Below are 20,307 nucleotides of genomic sequence, written 5' to 3'. Positions count from 1 at the left end.
TTAAAAAAGAAATCTATGTATTTTTTTCATAAAAAAGGTTTTCTCACTGAAGCAGAATCCAACTATTTATATTGTTTAGTTTCACAGTCATCACCAAAGCGACTGCTGTGTTTTTAGGCTAAAAGGTTGTAGTGATTTATTATGATGTACTGTGTAAAATGTTCACCATTAAACTGAATCATTAACTTGCAGAAACCCTCTTTTACCACCAGCTCAGAAGAACTGTGTATGTGAAAGGACTGTTTACTATCTTCTCCCTGACTCAGGTCTCATACACACATTGGTGTGCTCTGGGACCACACACAGTTTCACAGGTTAGTTGGCCATGTTCACACAAACTGTTTTGCTTCTCTCCTCTAGCTGTGCATTTTCATTGGACCAATTCAGTTTAGGACATTAAACCATGTTGTGACTAAACCCTGCAGATTCAATAGCTATGTGTGTCTAAGGTTTACTAGTTCAGTAGCCCAAGGTCTGGTGGCTAAAGAGATATCCTTGTTGCCAGGGGTAACGAGTCCAGTCTGGTGCCCTTGGATGGAGAACAACTGACAATAAAGACACAACGCACACCTGGCACCTATAAACAGAATGGCCTAGAGGCTAATATGACACTGATACAACATTACCCAATACCTTTCATTGGAATGACCTTTGGGGTCAGACAGTTACTTCCTTCTAATGCTGACTCCTCTCAGTGATGTCATCTGTGTTGTCAATGTTTAACCTCGATGGCCTCTCAAGCTATGGCATGCCCTGCTTTCGCTGTCAATGTAATGATGTCATGTACCACTGGCATGGGTGTGTTTATATGCGAGGGGGTGTATGTTCTTTAGAGCCAAGAGGAAAATGTAAAAAAAAAAAAAAAAAAGGATGAGGAATTTAACTGAACACCCAACAAAGCAAAACAAATCAGCATTACTGGCACTTTGGCTGACGCGCTTGCATTCTAGTTCCTCTCATTCACTCATGCCCTCACATACTTATCTTACTGTACTTATCTCATGGAACAAAAGTGATTCCATGGCTCCCAGACATTTTATTTGATCTTTTATTAAAAAAAATACATAATGAATAACAAAAAACAGAAAATTAATATAGAGGCAATAAATTCAACTTCCCTATAGCAGTGCCTCCTTCCTGACCCTCTCTAATTACTGAAAGCATCTCCCTCCCCTGGTCCCCTTAAACCATCGTACTCTCTACTTTCACCCTCCCTCTCTCCCTCCCCACAGAGCACACACTGGTTGAATCAACGTTCTTTCCACGTCATTTCAGTGAAATTACATTGAACCAACATGGAATAGACGTTGAATTGACGTCTGCGCCCAGTGGGTCCCTCCTTATGTTTTCTAGACAAAGTGGTAGAGGGAGATATTTGGAGAATTCCTATAGCTGACCAAACCAAGCCCTTTGGCAGTGGTCCCTCATTCTCTCTGTCCTGCTCCCAAATAAGGAGGTACACTTACAGGGGGATAAAGAGAGAAAGAAAAAAGGGTGTGTCATAGAATGAAATAAGAAGACTAGAAGCTCATAGAAAAACCGAGAGGAAAAAAGCCCATATCCTTTTAAGGCTGTGGTTTCTTCCCTCCCCTTCTTTTCTTTCCTCTCCTCCCCTCTCTCTCTCACTTGCTTTTTCTCTTGCGGTGAAGTAATTTCAGAGAGCGTGTTTGTTCTTTTTAAGCTGGCACTCCCTGAGAGCAGACTCTGTACTCTGTTGTAAAGGGGAAGAGAGGAACACTTTCACACCAGCTCACAGAAACACAGGTCCGAAGCCACCTGAACTCATCTCAACAACTACAGCTGCTCCCAACTAAACACTGTAAGTACATGCCTGGCTACTACTATCAGGCTCTACCTGTTATTCATACTGTTGAATTTCCAGGGCCAAGTTTTTCAAAAGTTGTCTATCTGGATTTCGACTATCGTTTAGGATGAAATGTATAGAAATATAATTAATATAATGGACAAATCATTGCCTTGAATGGGGACTCTCGTTCTATTTATTTCTTTGCATTTAATCATATCCAATAGTCGATCCGAATAGATACTTTCTGAAAAACTGGGCCCTGGTGTGTCAGACAGTGTCAAAATGGTGTCTAGTAGTTTCTCTGGCATGCCTGGTAAGTTGCTACTGAGAGTGTTCTATTGTTTTGGAAAGTCTCTTTTAGGATAACATGGATGAGAGTGCGGGCGAAAAGGGTGTAGACAAACTGACACGGGGGAAAACCTGACCTAATCTATTTTATATTCAGTCTCTTAATTACACACACACACACACACACACACACACACACACACACACACACACACACACACACACACACACACACACACACACACACACACACACACACACACACACACACACACACACACTCAGTCACTGCATGGCATGTAACTAATTTATTAATTTCATGAAATGTTAAGAAGCCTCAGTGAATGACGCTGTGGCTTTTAGGTTTTCCTAAAAGTCTCTCTGTAAGGCTCTGTTCTCTCTTCTCTGCCCAGAGAGGCTCTATCAGATGGATCCTGTTCACTATCAGATCCTGCTTCTTATCAAGTCCTGCTCTCAGCACTCTCTCACACAAAAACTGGATACACCCCTGTTTAAAACAGCTAGCTCCATGCAAGGCAAATTCATTAAGTAATATAGGGGTACTTTCTTTACCATGATGTATGTGCTGTATCTTTGAGATGGAGATAGAGGTATCTCAACATGCAGTCAGAGAGTGTTGTGTAATGCAGGGTGCCTCCTCATTCCCTGTCCATCCTCTGGTATCAGTCTTCAGCACAGCTATGGTGTCAAACTGTGTACATGTGAGGGATTATGTGAACTATGCTGGTATGGCCAGGGGTCAATATATAACAGTGGATGTTTCAGTGGATGCCCTGATAACTCTGACATCACATTTACATGGACAAGTTGCTTTCGGAACACTGCATGATGGATCTTTTGTGAAGTAACCCCAGTAGCTTTCACACTCTCTGTTTTACATCTCTGTAATAATGTAATCTGTAACAGTAAAAATGTAGTCATGTATTAGTGAGGACACAAAGCACATATTGGGTAATAGGAAGTCAAGACGGCTTTACAGGCTGATTTAGGGAGATCTGGTCTGGACCTGTAGCAGCAGGCCTGATCCTCAGAAGAGCAGCTGTCAGGAGCCAACAGGTCTATCCTGCCCCACTCCTTCCCCTCCATGCACATCATGCAAGTTCACTCCTATACATATCAGGGTTTTTGGATATGCCAATAATTTGACATTTAAAAAACATACGGATGTGCTAGCTAAGAAACTGAGATTTAAAGTAGGCTTATTTTATAGAAATAGATAACGCCTCTTCCTAAACAGTAGGAAGCAGATTGTACAGTCAACTTTCCTACCAGTTCCTGACTATGGTGACACCATTTACCAGAATGCAGCAGCCACTACTCTTAAACCTTTGGATATCGTCTACCAAAGCGCCCTTTGCTTTATCACAGGTGACAGTTTTAATACGCATCACTGCCTCCTGTATCAGACAGTTGGCTGGTCCTCATTGATGTACCGTAGACCCCTTCATCACTCCCTTTCTGTTTACAAAGCTCTACTACACAAGCTTCCGACCTTCCTAACTTCACTGTTAATACAAAAATATGACATACCAAACCCGTTCACAGGGATGGTTAACTGCCTCTAGGGCAGTTTAGGACTTTAATGTTGAATGAAATTTAAGGAGAATTGCAACTGTTCGGATTGAATGAAAATAATTGTATTTGTGGTATTTGAAGCTGAAGTGTTGATTCTGTAACTTGTAGTTTATTTTATTTGTATTCCTCAGGGCACCATTGTAAATGAGACCCTGGCATCAATGGGTTCCCCTGAATAAATACAAGTTTAATAAAACATTTAAATACAATAGTAGACTATGCTTATCCCCCTCCTCTCCTTCCTCTGTTCCATTCCTGGGGAAAAGGGCAGTAAACAGATCTATAAACTCTCAATCACACATGGATTTATTCAGGTTCTGTGACGCAGCACACAGACAGGTTTAACCCAAGGCTTTTCACGGTTTATCGAGCCTGTTAGACACTTGATATAAGGCTAGAGTGAGGTTTGGAAAGGTTAGTGTAATATATGTAGTGATCTTATGGCCCCTGTCCCTTGCTGACCCATAACAGTCCTCATGAGCCAATCAAGAGCCTCCGTGTTCAGATAAGGCCTGATCCAGCCAGTGATGTGCTCTGTACTGAGGGGGGGATCCTCTCTGTGCATGCTAACACAGTGCTTGGAGGCAGATCCTCAAATTGTAAAACAGCCCTTTAGATTGGTTAGAGCAAAATCAGGTATTTATGATGGTATTTACAAGGGTTGTTGTTACAAACTGTTTCTGGTTGTGACATAGGGGGAGTGGGGTAAGTTGAACCATTTTTTGACATTCAGCATCACTCCTTCATGGGAAATATAGTATGTTTTTCGAACCAAGGTATCCACATATATTTCAGGATGTTGTATAGCCCTGGAAATAATGAGAATTCATGTAAACATTACAATCTTGAAAACATAGCTTGTCCCTAAAAACTGGTCACTTGGCACAACTTACACCAGGTATGGGGTAAGTTGAACCGCAGGACAGGGTAAGTTAAGTTGAACCGCAGGACTGGGTAAGTAATGCCGCTTACAAATTTCTGTACTGAATGAAATATTATCGCTACCTTTTTAAAACCATGTATATCTTTATTTCCCAAAGACAATTCAACACAATCCCAATCACTTTTTTGTCTGTTTATCATTTTAAGCATATTTTAACACATGCTTAACACCTAACAAACACTTCGTACTTTTTAAAACACTTTTCAAATAGGCTAGGCCCTGTTGTTACCTCATATCACAGCGATAATGCCTTGCATTGCACCTGCGAAGAAAACTTAGATTTGCTCAAATTGCCATTGGCTTAACCATTGTTCAACTTACCCCACTGCCATTGTATAGCCAAACAGTTTGACTTTATTAACCCATACAGCTACAAGGATGCACATTCATTCTAGGTTTAGTACCTCATATTGAACCTTATAGAGACCCCAACTGATATATTGAACAATCTTAAAAGTATCTACTTTGGTTTAGATACAAGCATCATGAAACCTTTTAACATAATAAATTCATTTGACTTGAAAATCTGTTTTTTTGGACCTAACTTGCTTTTTCCAAGTGGTTTCTTAGTTCACAGACTCCATAAAATGATGATCTCTTCCTAAATATTTGGTCAAATGATTAATTTTATGTTTGATTTCCTAGAAACAAGAGTGGCTCATTTTACCTCTTTGGCTCAACTTACCCCACTCTCCCCTACAATAACTTGGCTGGCAGATAGAGAACAACAGGTCCCTCCTCCACATTCCATATAACATATGTAGTAAGAACTGTAGCCTGCTCTGCTCTGGGTGAGGAGAGATACTGACATGGAACTATGAGGTATTACAGTAGCTCTAATAGCTCTGGTCTAGGAGTCATTAACTACTGGATGACAGCTGATGTATTAGGTTTAGGAAGTAAAGCTTTCTCTGTGTTAGAGCTGAACAACATAAACAAGTGCTAACAACTGACACAAACATAGCAGTGCACGCAACCATGCATATTGAGAAACATTGACAAAAACCCTCTGAGAAAGAATTTAAATACGTGTTGCCCGGCCAAAACACAATGGATCGCACAAATACTATGCAAGCATGGCAAATCTGAATCTCCATCTTGGATTCTATTCTAGACACAATCTATCTGTGTGTGTGTGTGTGTGTGTGTGTGTGTGTGTGTGTGTGTGTGTGTGTGTGTGTGTGTGTGTGTGTGTGTGTGTGTGTGTGTGTGTGTGTGTGTGTGTGTGTGTGTGTGTGTGTGTGTGTGTGTGTGTCGCACGCGCAAGGTTGGGCAGTAACTGATTACATATAATCTGATGCCATTTTTTTTCAATGTAATCAGTTACGTAACGTTACCAGCAAAATTATTGTAATCCGATACGAGACGTTTGAAAAACTCGATCATTATTACTTCTTGGATTACTTTTCGATTCAGAAAGGATGTTTGTGAAAAAATACATTGAGACCTTTCTATTTTCTCAATGACATTCAAAGCTTTTTTTAAATGTTTTCCTTTATTTAACTAGGCAAGTCAGCTAAGAACAAATTCTTATTTACAGTGACGACCTACCAAAAGGCAAAAGGCCTCCTGCGGGGATGGGGGGCTGGGATTAAAAATTAAAAATAAATACAATGTAAATATAGGACAAAACACACATCACAACAAGAGAGACAACACTACATAAAGAGAGACCTAAGACAACAACATAGCAAGGCAGCAACACATGACAACACAGCATGGTAGCAACATAACAACAACATGGTAGCAACACAACATGGTAGCAGCATAAAACATGGTACAAACATTATTGGGCACAGACAACAGCACAAAGGGCAAGAAGGTAGAGACAACAATATATCACACAAAGCAGCCACAACCGTCAGTAAGAGTGTCCATGATTGAGTCTTTGAATGAAGAGATGGAGATAAAACTGTCCAGTTTGAGTGTTTTTTGCAGCTCGTTCCGGTCGCTAGCTGCAGTGAACTGAAAAGAGGAGCAACTCAGGGATATATGTACTTTGGGGACCTTTAACAGAATGTGACTGTTGTATGTAGAGAATGAGGGCTGCAGTAGATACCTCAGATAGGGGGGAGTGAGGCCTAAGAGGGTTTTATAAATAAGCATCAACCAGTGGGTCTTGTACAAAGATGACCAGTTTACAGAGGAGTATAGAGTGCAGTGATGTGTCCTATAAGGAGCATTGGTGGCAAATCTGATGGCTGAATGGTAAAGAACATCTAGCCACTCGAGAGCACACTAACCTGCCAATCTATAAATTATGTCTCCGTAATCTAGCATGGATAGGATGGTCATCTGAATCAGGGTTAGTTTGGCAGCTGGGGTGAAAGAGGAGTGATTACGATAGAGAAAACCAAGTCTAGATTTAACTTTAGCCTGCAGCTTTGATATGTGCTGAGAGAAGGACAGTGCACCGTCTAGCCATACTCCCAAGTACTTGTATGAGGTGACTACCTCAAGCTCTAAACCCTCAGAGGTAGTAATCACACCTGTGGGAGGAGGGGCATTCTTCTTACCAAACCACATTACCTTTGTTTTGGAGGTGTTCAGAACAAGGTTAAGGGTAGAGAAAGCTTGTTGGACACTAAGAAAGCTTTGCTGTAGAGTAGTTAACACAAAATTTGGGGAGGGGCCAGCTGAGTATAAGAGTGTATCATCTGCATATAAATGGATGAGAGAGCTTCCTACTGCCTGAGCTATGTTGTTAATGTAAATTGAGAAGAGCGTGGGGCCTAGGATTGAGCCTTGGGGTACTCCCTTGGTGACAGGCAGTGGCTGAGACAGCAGATTTTCTGACTTTATACACTGCACTCTTTGAGAGAGGTAGTTAGCAAACCAGCCCAAAGACCCCTTAGAGACACCAATACTCCTTAGCCGGCCCACAAGAATGGAATGGTCTACAGTATCGAAAGCTTTGGCCAAGTCATTAAAAATAGCAGCAGAATATTGCTTAGAATCAAGGGCAATGGTGACATCATTGAAGACCTTTAAGGTTGCAGTGACACATTCATAACCTAAGCGGAAACCAGATTGCATACCCGAGAGAATACTATAGACATCAAGAAAGCCAGACAGTTGGTTATTGACAAGTTTTTCCAACACTTTTGATAAACAGGGCAAAATAGAAATAGGCCTATAACCGTTAGGATCAGCTTAATCTCCCCTTTTAAATAAAGGACGAACCATGGCTGCCTTCCAAGCAATGGGAACCTCCCCAGAAAGGAGAGACAGGCTTGGCAATGATAGGGGCAGCAACCTTAAAGAAGAAAGGGTCTAAACCATCTCACCCAGATAGTTTTTTGGGGTCAAGTTTAAGGAGCTCCTTTCGCACCTTGGACTCAGTGACTGCCTGCAGGGAGAACCTTTGTAGCGGGACCGGGGAAAACGAGGGAGAAGCATCGGGATAGTCACATTAGAAGGGGTGGGAGATGAGGAAATGTTGGACAGGCAAGGAGGCCTGGCTAAGTCAAATAGGAATCCTGACTTAATGAAGTGGTGATTAAAGAGCTCAGCCATGTGCTTCATGTCAGTAACAACCACATGGTCTTTAACCGTTTTCTAGAATGTCTTGGGGTTAGACCCACAGAGAGAGATCTGCTCCTTAAAGTAACAAACTTTGGCCTTCTGGATAGCCTGAGTGCACTTATTTCTCATTTACCTGAACGATAGCCAGTCAGCCTGAGTATCCGTGTGCCGAGCCTTTCGTCAAATGCAATTCCTGAGGTTGAGTAACTCTGCAAGGTCATGGTCGAACCAGGGGCTGAACCTGTTTTTAATTCAAACTTTCTTTATGGGGGTGTGTTTGTTAACAATACCACTGAAAATATCAAAAAAGAAGGTCCAAGCATCTTCCTTTTTGTCTTCTTCTAATGCCTCTTAAGGGGAAAGTAACTGGAAGTAATCAGATTACGTTTCTGAGTTTTGGTAATCCAAAAATTACATTACTGATTACAACACAGACATTGACGCATGCACACAAGCAGTGCCTCCACCTCATTTCCAAACACATTACTATTGCAATAGCATGAATCAATGTGGATTTTTAACTGATACCTGAATGTAGACTTTTGAGTCACGTGTAAAGAGGAGAGGAGCATCTTGCTGTTAATTCTAGCTCCTACTGATAATATTTTATCTTACTCACCATGCAGCAACATGGTATTTGGTATTTTATTAGGATCCCCATTAGCCATTGCAAAATCAGCAGCTACTCTTCCTGGGGTCCATACAAAACATAAAACATAATACAGAATGACATAATACAGAACATCAATAGACAAGAACAGCTCAAGGACAGAACTACATCAATTTTTTTAAAGGTACAAGTAGATATCAATGCATACACACAAACTATCTAGGTGAAATAGGGGAGAGGCGTTGTGCCGCGAGGTGTTGCTTTATCTGTTTTTTTAAACTGGGTTTGCTGTTTATTTGAGCAATATGAGATGGAAGGAAGTTCCATGCAATAAGGGCTCTATATAATACTGCAAATTTTCTTGAATTTGTTCTGGATTTGGGGACTGTGAAAAGACCCCTGGTGGCATGTCTGTTGGGATAAGTGTGTGTGTCAGAGCTGTGTGTAAGTTGACTATGCAAACAATTTGGGATTTTCAACACAGGGTTTCTTATAAAAAGTACAAGTGATGCAGTCAGTCTCTCCTCAACTCTTAGCCAAGAGAGACTGGCATGCAAAGTATTTATGTCAGCCCTCTGATTACATTAAGAGCAAAATGTGCCGCTCTGTTCTACGTCAGTTGCGGCTTAACTAGGTCTTTCCTTGCAGCACTGGACCACACGACTGGACAACAATCAAGATTAGACAAAACTAGAGCCTGCAGAACTTACTTTTTGGAGTGTGGTGTCAAAACAGCAGAACATCTCTTTATTACGGCCAGACCTCTCCCCATCTTTACAACCATTGAATCTATATGTTTTGACCATGACAGTTTACAATCTAAGGTAATGCCAAGTAATTTAGTCTCCTCAACTTGTTCAACAACCACACCATTCACTACCAGATTCAGCTGAGGTCTAGAACTTGAGGAATCATTTGTGCCAAATACAATACTCTTAGTTTTAGAGATATACATGACCAGTTTATTACTGGCCACCCATTCCAAAACAGACTGCAACTCTTTGTTAAGGGTTTCAGTGACTTCATTAGCTGTGGTTGCTGATGCGTATTTGGTTGAATCATCAGCATACACATGCTTTGTTTAATGCCAGTGGCAGGTCATTGGTCAAAATAGAAAAGAGTAGAGGGCCCAGAGAGCTGCCCTGCGGTACACCACACTTTACATGTTTGACATTAGAGAAGCTTCCATGAAAGAAAACCCTCTGAGTTCTATCAAATTGCCATTTCGTGGATTCAGAACTGAGGTTGAAAAACCATAACACGTTTTTCAACAACCGGTTATGGTCAATAATATCAAAGGCTGCACTGAAATTTAACAGTACAGCTCCCACAATCTTATTATACATTTTTTTCAACCAATCATCAGTCATTTGTGTCAGTGCGGTACATGTTGAGTGCCTTCTGAGTAATGTCCTGTTAGGGGGAAATATTCACTATGCCACACTTTGACTCATACAGTAAGATCATAAGGTAATTTTGGATGTATACATTTATCCCAACAATCTCATCTAGCTAGCATAATTCCCTGTGCATTTACTTACATTGCATATTATACATTGGGCTATAGGGTTTTCCACTTGCAGGGGACTTTGATGGGCTGTAATACACAGTAGAGTGTGAGCAGGTCTATGAAAGTTTACTCTAACAGCTACCTCAGTGAGAGAGGAAGGACGTGACAGAGGAGAGCCAGCTGAGAGGACTAAGCCAAACAGGATGTAGACAGCAGAGTGTGGCTGGGGAGGAGGACAGGAAGCAGCTAGAAGTCAATGAGAGCAGCAGGCTCACAGAGAGATGGCATCAACCTTTGACCCCCAGCTCTGAGAGGTTCTGTGATAGTTCGCAGCACAGGTGTTGAGACTTTTTGATTATACTGTCCAAGAATTGGGTCTAAATCTGAAGTCTCTATCTGGTGGTCCATTTGTCCATTTGCATGCTCTGATCTACATACTCAGTTGTCATACTCGAGCAAAAGTAAAGATACCTTAATAGAAAATGACTCAAGTAAAAGTGAATCTCACACAGTAAAATACTACTTGAGTAAAAGTCTAAAAGTATTTGGTTTTAAATATACAAAAGTACAAAAGTAAAAGTATAAATCATTTCAAATTTCTCATATTATGCAAACCAAACAGTTTAACGGATAGCCGTTATGGGGCACACTCCAACACTCAGACATAATTTATAAACAAAGCATTTGTGTTTAGTGAGTCCGCCAGATCAGAGCCAGTAGCAATGACCAGTGATGTTCTCTTGAAGTGTGTGAATTGGACCATTTTCCTGTCAAAATGTAACAAGTACTTTTGGGTGTCAGAGAAAATGTATGGAGTAAAAAGTACTTTATTTTCTTTAGGAATGTTTTATTTATTTAACCATTATTTAACTAGGCAAGTCAGTTAAGAACAAATTCTTATTTACAATGACGGCCTACCCTGGGCCAAACCCTATCCCGGACATGTAGTGAAGTAAAAGTTGACAAAAATATAAATATTAAAGTAAAATATAGATACCGCAAAAGACTACTTAAGTAGTACTTAAAGTATTTTTACTTAAGTACTTTACACCACTGCCCCCGGCATAGTATTCTTCAAGTTGGGAGGCATTTAGGCTCTCTGTTATAAGTTCTGAACCCCGAACTCAAGATCAGATCAGAGTTCAGATCTATATCATAGGACTGCAGTCACATTTGCGGACCTACTGTACTTGTGTTGACGCATTGCCAGTTTGGAGGGCTTGGACAGGCCAGGAACATGAATGTGAGCACTGTTCCGTCTATTAAGTGGGTCTGTTGAGCCAAGACAAAACGAGAAAGAGTTAAGCTGCCACTGTTACACATATAGACAACCTATCACAGTATTCATGGGATTTTCTATGTGAGGATGTGGCTCCTCACCTACAGACATTCTGGTTCATCATATTAACTCAAAGTATCGATTTATTTGTGTTTTGTATATTTAATAACTCAATCAGCCCAATTCTGATATTTTTTTCCACAAGGCTGCGTTTACACAGGCAGCCCAATTTTGACCAATCACATCAGATCTTTTTCAGAGCTGATCTAATTTGAGCCCAATAAGTGAAAAACATCAGAATTGAGCTGCCTGTGTAAATACAGCCTAACTGGTCTTTTGACCAATCACATCAGATCATTTCAAATCAGATCTTTTTAGAGCTGATCTGATTGGTCAAAAGACCAATTAGTGGAAGAAATATCAGAATCCACATTGTGGTTGATAGTGAGGCATGAAACAGGTCTGTGTGATGAGTGTTTAGTGGAGGAAATGGTGGAGCATGTGTTGATATTTTGTGAGCTGTATGATGGAGATAGGGAGTGATTGTGTAAAAAGGTTAGAGAAGCTGGACGGGGTTGGGATGGAGAAGTGGGGGGAGGTAAATGGTGTCTAGGGCTCTATTTTAGTTTCTTAAACGAACAGGAGTAATGAAGAGAATTTCATGTGCGTAGGCTGTGACTGGCCTCACACTCCAGTATAGCAGGTGGCGGTGAATGCACCTTAAAAGTTGGATGCGATCCGCCTAACCCAACTCCAAAGAAAAAAAGATCAGAATTGAGCTGCCTGTGTAAACGCAGCCCAACGGGTCTAAATTTGCTTATACATAATCTCAAACCTCTACAGTAAATTGTGTTTATGTGGGGCATATTCATTACGTCAATTCTGTTGCAAAACGTTTCTTAAACAGAAGCAAATTGAACTAAACTGGGCGGGACCTACCTGAATTTGTCCATTAGAAACTCTTGGACTAATGATTACACCTGTGTTTAATTATTTCTTTGTTTCTCTTAGCCAAACTGTCATTATGTGGCTAATTGACAGCTGATTTTTAACCCTGGTAATTAGGTTGCCTGCCATTTTAAATAGGTGTGCCCAAAGATTTGTCACTAGGATGTCTTTTAACCTAGGTGAGCCACAGTTTTAAGCTGCCAATGTAGTTATGGATAAAATAAATATGCCTTTGAATTGTTTTTTAATATTTGTTTTTAAAGCCTTAAGCTTTAAGACAGCTCTTTCACTGTTTTCTATACTTTGGTTAGCTTCTATGTAACTTAAGTGTATAGATGGTCAATACAATATGCAACAGAACAAACCAATGTTTGCTTGCCTTATCTGAAACGATATCTCTCTCTCCCTGTAGGAACAGCAATGGCAAACAAAGGTCCCTCCTACGGTCTGAGCCGTGAGGTACAGAGTAAGATTGATAAAAAGTATGACCAGGATTTGGAAGAGAGGTTGACTGAGTGGATCATTGCCCAGTGTGACGCTGGAGTGGGCCAACCCGAGGCAGGCAAGACCGGCTGGCAGAACTGGCTCAAGGACGGATGTGTGAGTGCCTGTCCTCATGTCTGTGTGAATGGGAGACAAATTCTAAGACACACACAGTCAACATTGTAAAGTACGGGCATTAAACAGTGACTTTGGTTTTATGTATGGCTTTCTGAATGCAACTAAAGTATGTTTTATGTGTGTATGTGTGTGTATGCTCCATTTCTCACACCTCTCCCTCTTCAGGTGCTGTGTGAACTGATCAACAGCCTGTCCAGTGGGAACAAGCCCATCAGGAAGATCCAGAGCTCAGGCATGGCCTTCAAACAGATGGAGCAGATCTCCCAGTTCCTCAATGCGGCTGAGAAGTACGGCATCACCAAGACTGACATGTTCCAGACAGTTGACCTCTGGGAAGGTACGTCCAGCCAGCTGCGATCAGCTGTACACACACACCCACACAGATTACATGTCATACACATCACTTCTATTCTCAGCTCAACTAGCATGCTATACAGATGGATATGTTTAAAAATGCTAGGGTGACTAAGCAACAATGTCTAGTCATGATGGCTACATTCACTTATGCTATACAGTAGCTGCACTTATTAAACATGTCTGATGTGCAGTACTGTGTATTAATTATCTGTAGGGAAAGACCTGGCTGCTGTCCAGAGGACCCTGATGGCCCTGGGAAGTCTGGCTGTCACCAGGGACGATGGGACTTACCGCGGCGACCCCAACTGGTTCCATAAGTAAGTCGGCGCCTCTGTCCTTTTCTCTGTAGAAACAGGACTGTCGTTACGGCGCTCTTAGTTCTCTGCATATTCCCGTTTAGCTAATAAAGGGTAACATTTGATTAAAATATGTAGTGATGGACATGACTTTGTCTGTGCAGGAAGTCGGTGGAGAACAAACGTGAGTTCTCAGAGGACCAGCTGAATGAGGGAAGGAGTGTCATCGGCCTGCAGATGGGCACCAACAAGGGGGCATCTCAGGCTGGCATGACTGGATACGGGAGACCTAGGCAGATCCTGAACAACAACCCCTAAAACATGACAACGCTCAGTCACCCTACACCTGAGTACGCTCCCTTTCTCAGCCAATCACTTAAGACTGAAACGTTATGTCTTAACTTGAACAAACAGGAGCAACCTTAACTTCAAGACCAAACTGGACCAAGGAGAACTAGTACTCAATGCACAGATGCACACAATCATGTTTTGTTAAAAATTTCGAACAATGGACACGGTTACATAGCAATGGGAAATGGTCCGTTTAGATACTGCTTAAACTGCACTCTGTTTGGTAATGTTAGAAAAAGATGTTGCTAGAATATGCTGCGTTAATGGGAAAGATGTTGCTAGAATATGCTGCGTTAATGGGAAAGATGCAGTAAGATGTCCTTTTCAGAGCTCAGTATTTTTGTATATTGTATATTGATTATGAAATAAAGTTCAGTTTAATTTTAAATTCTTCTGCTTGTAATGTCTTATTGATATTGAGTGCCTGTATAAGGTTAGTTTAACAGGCAGGGACAGAACAAGAAGCCTCCCGAGGGATCCAGTGGAGGTGTGACACCTCTCTCGCCTGCCAAGGGTTTGTTCAGCTTGAGTGCCCACTGAACTACTCACCATGAGGTTAAGCAGTAACTGGCTGGGGGGGACAATAGCTATGAGGATACTTCTAGGGTGAGATGTAGGAGTGTGATAGTGCTCTCACCACTGGGGAACAGTGTCTGGAATCAGAACATTACCTGAAAAGGACTGCTCACAGCAGGGAGAGGGTAGCGAGAGGGACCACTTTTCATTCTTAGACGGCATACAGTCCCTCAAGTGAGGGGAATAGTCTCACCACCTCTGACCAGCTAAACAAGTGAGTGAACTCTGACATGGCTGGAGACCCGCAAACAGTAACTGGATCAACTCGCAGTTAAAAATGGGAGCTGTCTGACTAAACTAATCCATTAATCACTACAAATGTAAAGGATTTTTATTTTATTTCACCTTTAACTAGGCAAGTCAGTTAAGAACATTCTTATTTACAATGACAGCCTACCTGTTTAGTGATCTACTAAAACCATGTAACCCCTGACTAGAATGATGCTATGCCCTCGTAGACACCATGTTTTGACATGTTTACCATAGGAACACGTGACTGATTTCCCTCTAGCTGTGGTTGAATGTAATGTTCGTGTGAACTAACCTAACGTAGAAGGGGTAAAAAGACGCCTGAGCGGAGCCCCCACATTGTTTTTAATGGTAAACAAGTTAGGTTGAAAATACTGTATTCCTGAAAAATGTAAACATGTCCTGATGAGCTCTGACTGCGGCAAAGTTCTGAAGACTGCTCTCTGTCACGTCAGCAACATTTACACTGGCCTCAAACGCTCCTGCCTCAGTGGATACGGAGGGCACTATGGTGGGGGCCTGGGAAAATAGGAGAGGTGGGATGGAGGCGGGGTCCTGTACAGCTGTAAAGAGGAGTTAGGATTTTAAAAAGGTGGGAAGTGTATGTTGATAAGTCTGTACTTGAAGAGGGAGGGGTCTGGGTGGGGTGTAGGAAGCTTATATTATGACCTAGTTAAGGTCAGTATTTACGATATCAGCGTCTCTCACACACCCTCGCAGCCATGACATCATCAGACATGGCTTGGTCACCAGGGAAACAGCAAACAACAGAAAGCAAAGCAGTCCGTGTCAGCTCTTCTACATCTCATCGCTTCCTTCCTGCCTTCCCTCCTTCCTTTCTCCTCTCTGGTGATCACTAAACACCATTTATTTTAGCCTATCACAGCAGAGCACCTATGACCCCCCACCATGTATTTTAAACCATTGTATTGAAGGGGTACTGTTTTCAAATGTTGTTCAGGTCACATTTATGAACCTGCCGTCTCCTCCCTATTATGGTGTTGGTGTCTACCTACACAGTAAATTTGAACGTGTTAAATCAACACTTTAAGAGTTAAATTTAACACTGTCAGCGTGTACATATGGTCCCACACTACACAGAGTAAAAAGTACACTGATAAAAGTGTTATATTTCTAGTGTTGATTTAACACTGAGTGCAAAAAGTTAACACTCCACTACACTGGCCAGTGTTGATCAAAATTAACACTTTTAAGTGTTATAGTGACACTATTAGAGTATTAGAGTAAAAATGTGTTTACTCTATTCAGTGTTAATGTATTTACTCTTCCCCCATGTAAATGGAAATTATATTTAGTAAAAGCACTTGGAATTTCACAAACTCAATCAAAGCTGTTTCAACATTCAAATATGTTTCTCACAACCTAACCATAAGTATCAGCCCTGGCTTAAACTGTTATCAAGTGACAGGTGGGGACAATGTAGTCAAAAAAATCCCTTGCTCCATTTGACATGAGCAAATCAAAAGGTTTGTGGTAGATGATGTCATTTACATGAAATACATTGCATGGTGGACTTCACTTCAAAACAACTTTAAATGCATGCAAATGATCAACAAAACATAAGGTTTCAGGAGCTTACCCAACCAAAACATTTTTTTCCTCTTCCAGAACAATAGCCTTAATTTTGTTAAATACTGGCACTTCAATGACTACTTCACCATATATGACCAAATCAAGACGATATTCTGTACCATGGTGCTTTACCCATTTAACTGACAAAACATTTGTGTGCACTGAGACATTCAACTTTGCAGCAATCTCATGGCTTTCATTCAGGTCATTGAGCCTTGACATCTTTCCTGGACGTATAGCTAGTCTATCCTGGCTGAACATTTCCCAATTATATGCCATGTAATTTTGGTGTTTCTTGGCTAAGGTCATAGTGACATTCTTAAAACTCTTCAGTTGCTTTTTAAAGAAATAATGTTTTGCCATTCTACACAGCGAGTGAATATATTTATAATTTGTAGTAGTAAGAGAAGCAGCTGCCAGTATTTATCATCTTTTTGTATCAGATCACCAAACATCAATGGCAAATTACAGAAAAGACACTAAGACTGAATAGCATTTAGACCCAAATCATTGCTCTCATCCTCCAATTTGAGTGCAGGTTGACGATTCCTCCTCTCTGTGTAGCCATAGTTACATGAATGAACTCTACCGTACACATCTTTAGCAGTCACAAAGTTGGCTTGTATTTACTGTAACACAAGTTACCTCAAATTATGCAACTCCTAAAATGTCATGCATTATATCAACAGAAAAATTGTCTGTAGTATTTGAAGTACTGCAGAGAGTTCAATAAGCAAGCATGCTTCACACCGTATTCGAGGTAGTGTTGGGTTTGACTGAATAGTTTGACAATGGTCTGAGTGCATGTGTTTTGTTCGTAAAGTCACTCTTGGGTCATCCCCAGACAGTTTGAAAATCCACTTTCTCAGTGAGGCAAAAATGGCAACAATAACGAGCACTAAATGATTCCACAAAACCAAACAGGCAACATATACCAAGATTATCTCCAGTTACTTGGACAATACTGCCATGTATACGACCACTGAAGAAGGGAACTTCAATACCCTCAGTCACAAGCACTTTCAAATCACTTACTATTGGCTCAAGAATGGAATCAAATCCATAAGTCTTAAGGTCCTGGGTATGGAAGAGTGCACAAGTGAATATTTACCAAAATTGAATTAAACTTTGGGGTATCATTTCTCAAAGTAAAGTATACCTCCCAACTTGTGAATACTCTTTTTTAATCCCAATGGATTAGCAGTCTCAAAGTCATCATAAGAGTTGAATTTGCAATGCATTTTTCTCTTTAGAAAAGAGATCTCTTAATATATAGTCCATCTTCCAAATCAAAGTAAACTCCATCTTTAAAAAAGCTCTGAGCTCAGCAACCCTTGAAGTTTCCTTAACCTTCCCAATGTCTATGTTGTACACAGTTGTCTGTATGAAGGTGTGCATGTTGCGCAGCATTGTATTGTACGCAGTACCAAAAACAAAGTGAGTCTTGAAAAGCTCATCGGAAGCACCAAGAGTGCTTGTTGACTAACACGGCAAGGCTCGCTTGTCCAGGATGATGAAGTAAGCATCGACGCTGCTCTCCCTGGTCCCGACTGCAAGAAGATGTGGTTGGCGGCTCTGGTCAATCACATCAAGGTGCTCCTGGATACTGGTTCCTGCCTGAAGACGAGAAAAACAAACAGCATCATTAGTTCATCATAACGGCTGCAGCACCCACCATGAATAAGAATACCAATACAAACCTTTTGGAATATCACAAGATGCTGTTCAGCTTGGGATGCAGACATCATGCCTGGTCTTCTGCGGCCTTGTGATGAAGGAGGAGTCAAATGGAGCAGGGGAAGGATGCAGGAAAAGTCACCATCCCATCCTAAACAAAGAGATCCTGATTAAAATGGTTAATTCCATCAGTGACGTTAACATTTCAGAGTTATTTGAAATATAAATTATAAATTATGATCATCTAACCATCAGCATTCGTGTCAGCTCCCTCATCAACTGCAGATTCTGCCATCTGGATCAGCTCCTGAAGTTCAGCTCCCTGGGTGGCCTTGCTTAGGGTCTTGCTTAGAATGATGATCTTTTCCTTGAATGTAGTTGGCCACCTCTCCAAAAACATGACTGATGTTCCCTCTCCAAACAGCAGCACAAAATCCTGTTCAATCTGAAACAAATAAGACAAAAACATTCCATTTTAACCTCCAAAACAGAGTTTGAGTAAATCACCAGCCTACACATTCATTGAACTACTATTACTGGCCAACCTGAATTGGCATCTGGAGATTAAACACAATTTATACAACTTAAAACTATTTTTTTTTTAAGTCATTCACATCAAGAACAACAAGCCCTTCACATCAAGAAAGCGTGGAAATTCGGTTAGGATGGTGGAGCATTTAATCGGGTCGTAGGTCATCTTCTTCCTGTACTCAAAGGTCAATTTCATCTTCTGTTTGACTGTTTCTTCATCAGAAGAATGCTTCATAAGAGAAATGGCCTCTCTGCACTGGTCTTCACTCAGGGTAGCCAAAGTGGATGGACTGGACTCCCTCTAAGCAGTTGGCCCTCCAGAGTATAGTTGAGTGGGCCGTTTCTCTGATGAAGCCAAATTCCTCTCAATGGTTTTGATTCTATACGAGAGGTACCCTTCTCCACATGGTTACTAATCTTGAAAGAAAAAACAAATAACCAAGTCCCATTTGCTCAGATACCATACCAGATGAATTAAAAGCAGATGCCCTTTATCAGTTGTAATGTATACTTACATATCCATTTGTGGTGTAGGGATCCTTCAGGTATGGGAACAAGGAGATGATGCCTTGTGCAAACGTTTCTCTCACACTGCGCGGTGGTGATGTCCTGACAAGAATATAATGTTATGTTTAGGTGGCAATCAGAATCTCCACAAGCAGCATTGGTCCCCAGTCAGCTAAATATTAGGAGTGATTTTGGAATCAGTATCATGCCCATCGAGTTTGATACAAGAAAAATCTTCTACCAATAGCAGTGGATGGTCAGCAGTAGCCTAACCAATTATGTGACTGAGATACTGATACAGAAGTCATTTTTAACATTCAGCAGATATGGGAGCAAGTAATGCTCAACAATTTTCATTATGAATCTTTCCTTTAAACTTACCCATGAGTCTCCGTCATCGCCGAAACAAGAATGTTGATCATCTTTAGTCTGGTGCAGTCAGTCAGGCTTTTAGTTTTGGAGTATTCCTTGATGACAACCTCTCCACCAGGCTTTTTCTTCAGTATGCTCTCTATTAGCTGTAAAAAAAAAAAAACAGCAGTGAAAAATCCATTTGATGCCACTTGAATTGAAGAATGAATTACAAACGTAAATGTTTTGCTTCGTCATCAGATCTTTGACGCTTCGTGAGGGGCTTCCATCCTCGCTCAATATGATCGTATCAACTGACTCATGGTCTGAACCACCCATCACAGAACTGGCAGAGACAGGACTCATCAGGGAAGATTCTGAAATACACAAAGATGACAATACAGGCATGTCAAATGTATGGTTATATTGAAAGTGATGCCACAAGTAACCAAGACCTGAAAACCAGCACATACCTTTAGCATCATTGGTCAGTGTGATCTTGAAAACACCAAGGTCTGGCCGTGTCACCACCTCCTCAAACACATCCCCATCAACTTCAGTTCCAGACCCATCATACAGCTTTGCCTCTGATAAACTAGTAAGTGGGATCTCAAATTTCAGGAAAGCTGTGACAAACATTAAAACAACAACCTACAATTAGAATTGCAATCGTAATGGTAAGAGTAATCAGA

At 41.1% G+C, this 20,307-nt stretch overlaps 1 protein-coding gene across 2 annotated transcripts; it reads left to right on the top strand.

Moving 5' to 3' along the window:
- Positions 1–1,515: 1,515 nt before the first annotated feature.
- Positions 1,516–14,519, top strand: LOC106567831 (transgelin-2). 2 transcript variants are annotated; one of them, XR_006758371.1, is made up of 6 exons: positions 1,516–1,819; positions 12,919–13,106; positions 13,293–13,464; positions 13,699–13,801; positions 13,945–14,370; positions 14,404–14,519. XR_006758371.1 is itself a non-coding variant. In XM_014137600.2 (5 exons), the coding sequence occupies exons 2-5, from the start codon at positions 12,927–12,929 to the stop codon at positions 14,096–14,098; spliced, it is 609 nt and encodes a 202-aa protein (XP_013993075.1). In that variant the 5' UTR covers positions 1,516–1,819; positions 12,919–12,926; the 3' UTR covers positions 14,099–14,519. The 2 variants fall into 2 exon arrangements, 1 of the variants encoding a protein (XP_013993075.1); XM_014137600.2 differs by having other exon boundaries at positions 13,945–14,519.
- Positions 14,520–20,307: the final 5,788 nt, after the last annotated feature.

Source organism: Salmo salar, chromosome ssa13 (assembly GCF_905237065.1).
Source record: "Salmo salar chromosome ssa13, Ssal_v3.1, whole genome shotgun sequence".
Taxonomy (NCBI): Eukaryota; Metazoa; Chordata; class Actinopteri; order Salmoniformes; family Salmonidae; genus Salmo; species Salmo salar.
This window is presented reverse-complemented; position numbering and strand designations above follow the sequence as displayed.

Bases quoted from the DNA above. Each gene is read 5' to 3' on its own strand.
- LOC106567831 (XM_014137600.2), top strand. From the start codon at position 12,927: ATGGCAAACAAAGGTCCCTCCTACGGTCTGAGCCGTGAGGTACAGAGT. The intron at 13,107-13,292 runs GTGAGTGCCTGT...CTCCCTCTTCAG, and splicing joins ACTGGCTCAAGGACGGATGT to GTGCTGTGTGAACTGATCAA. The intron at 13,802-13,944 runs GTAAGTCGGCGC...TTGTCTGTGCAG, and splicing joins GACCCCAACTGGTTCCATAA to GAAGTCGGTGGAGAACAAAC.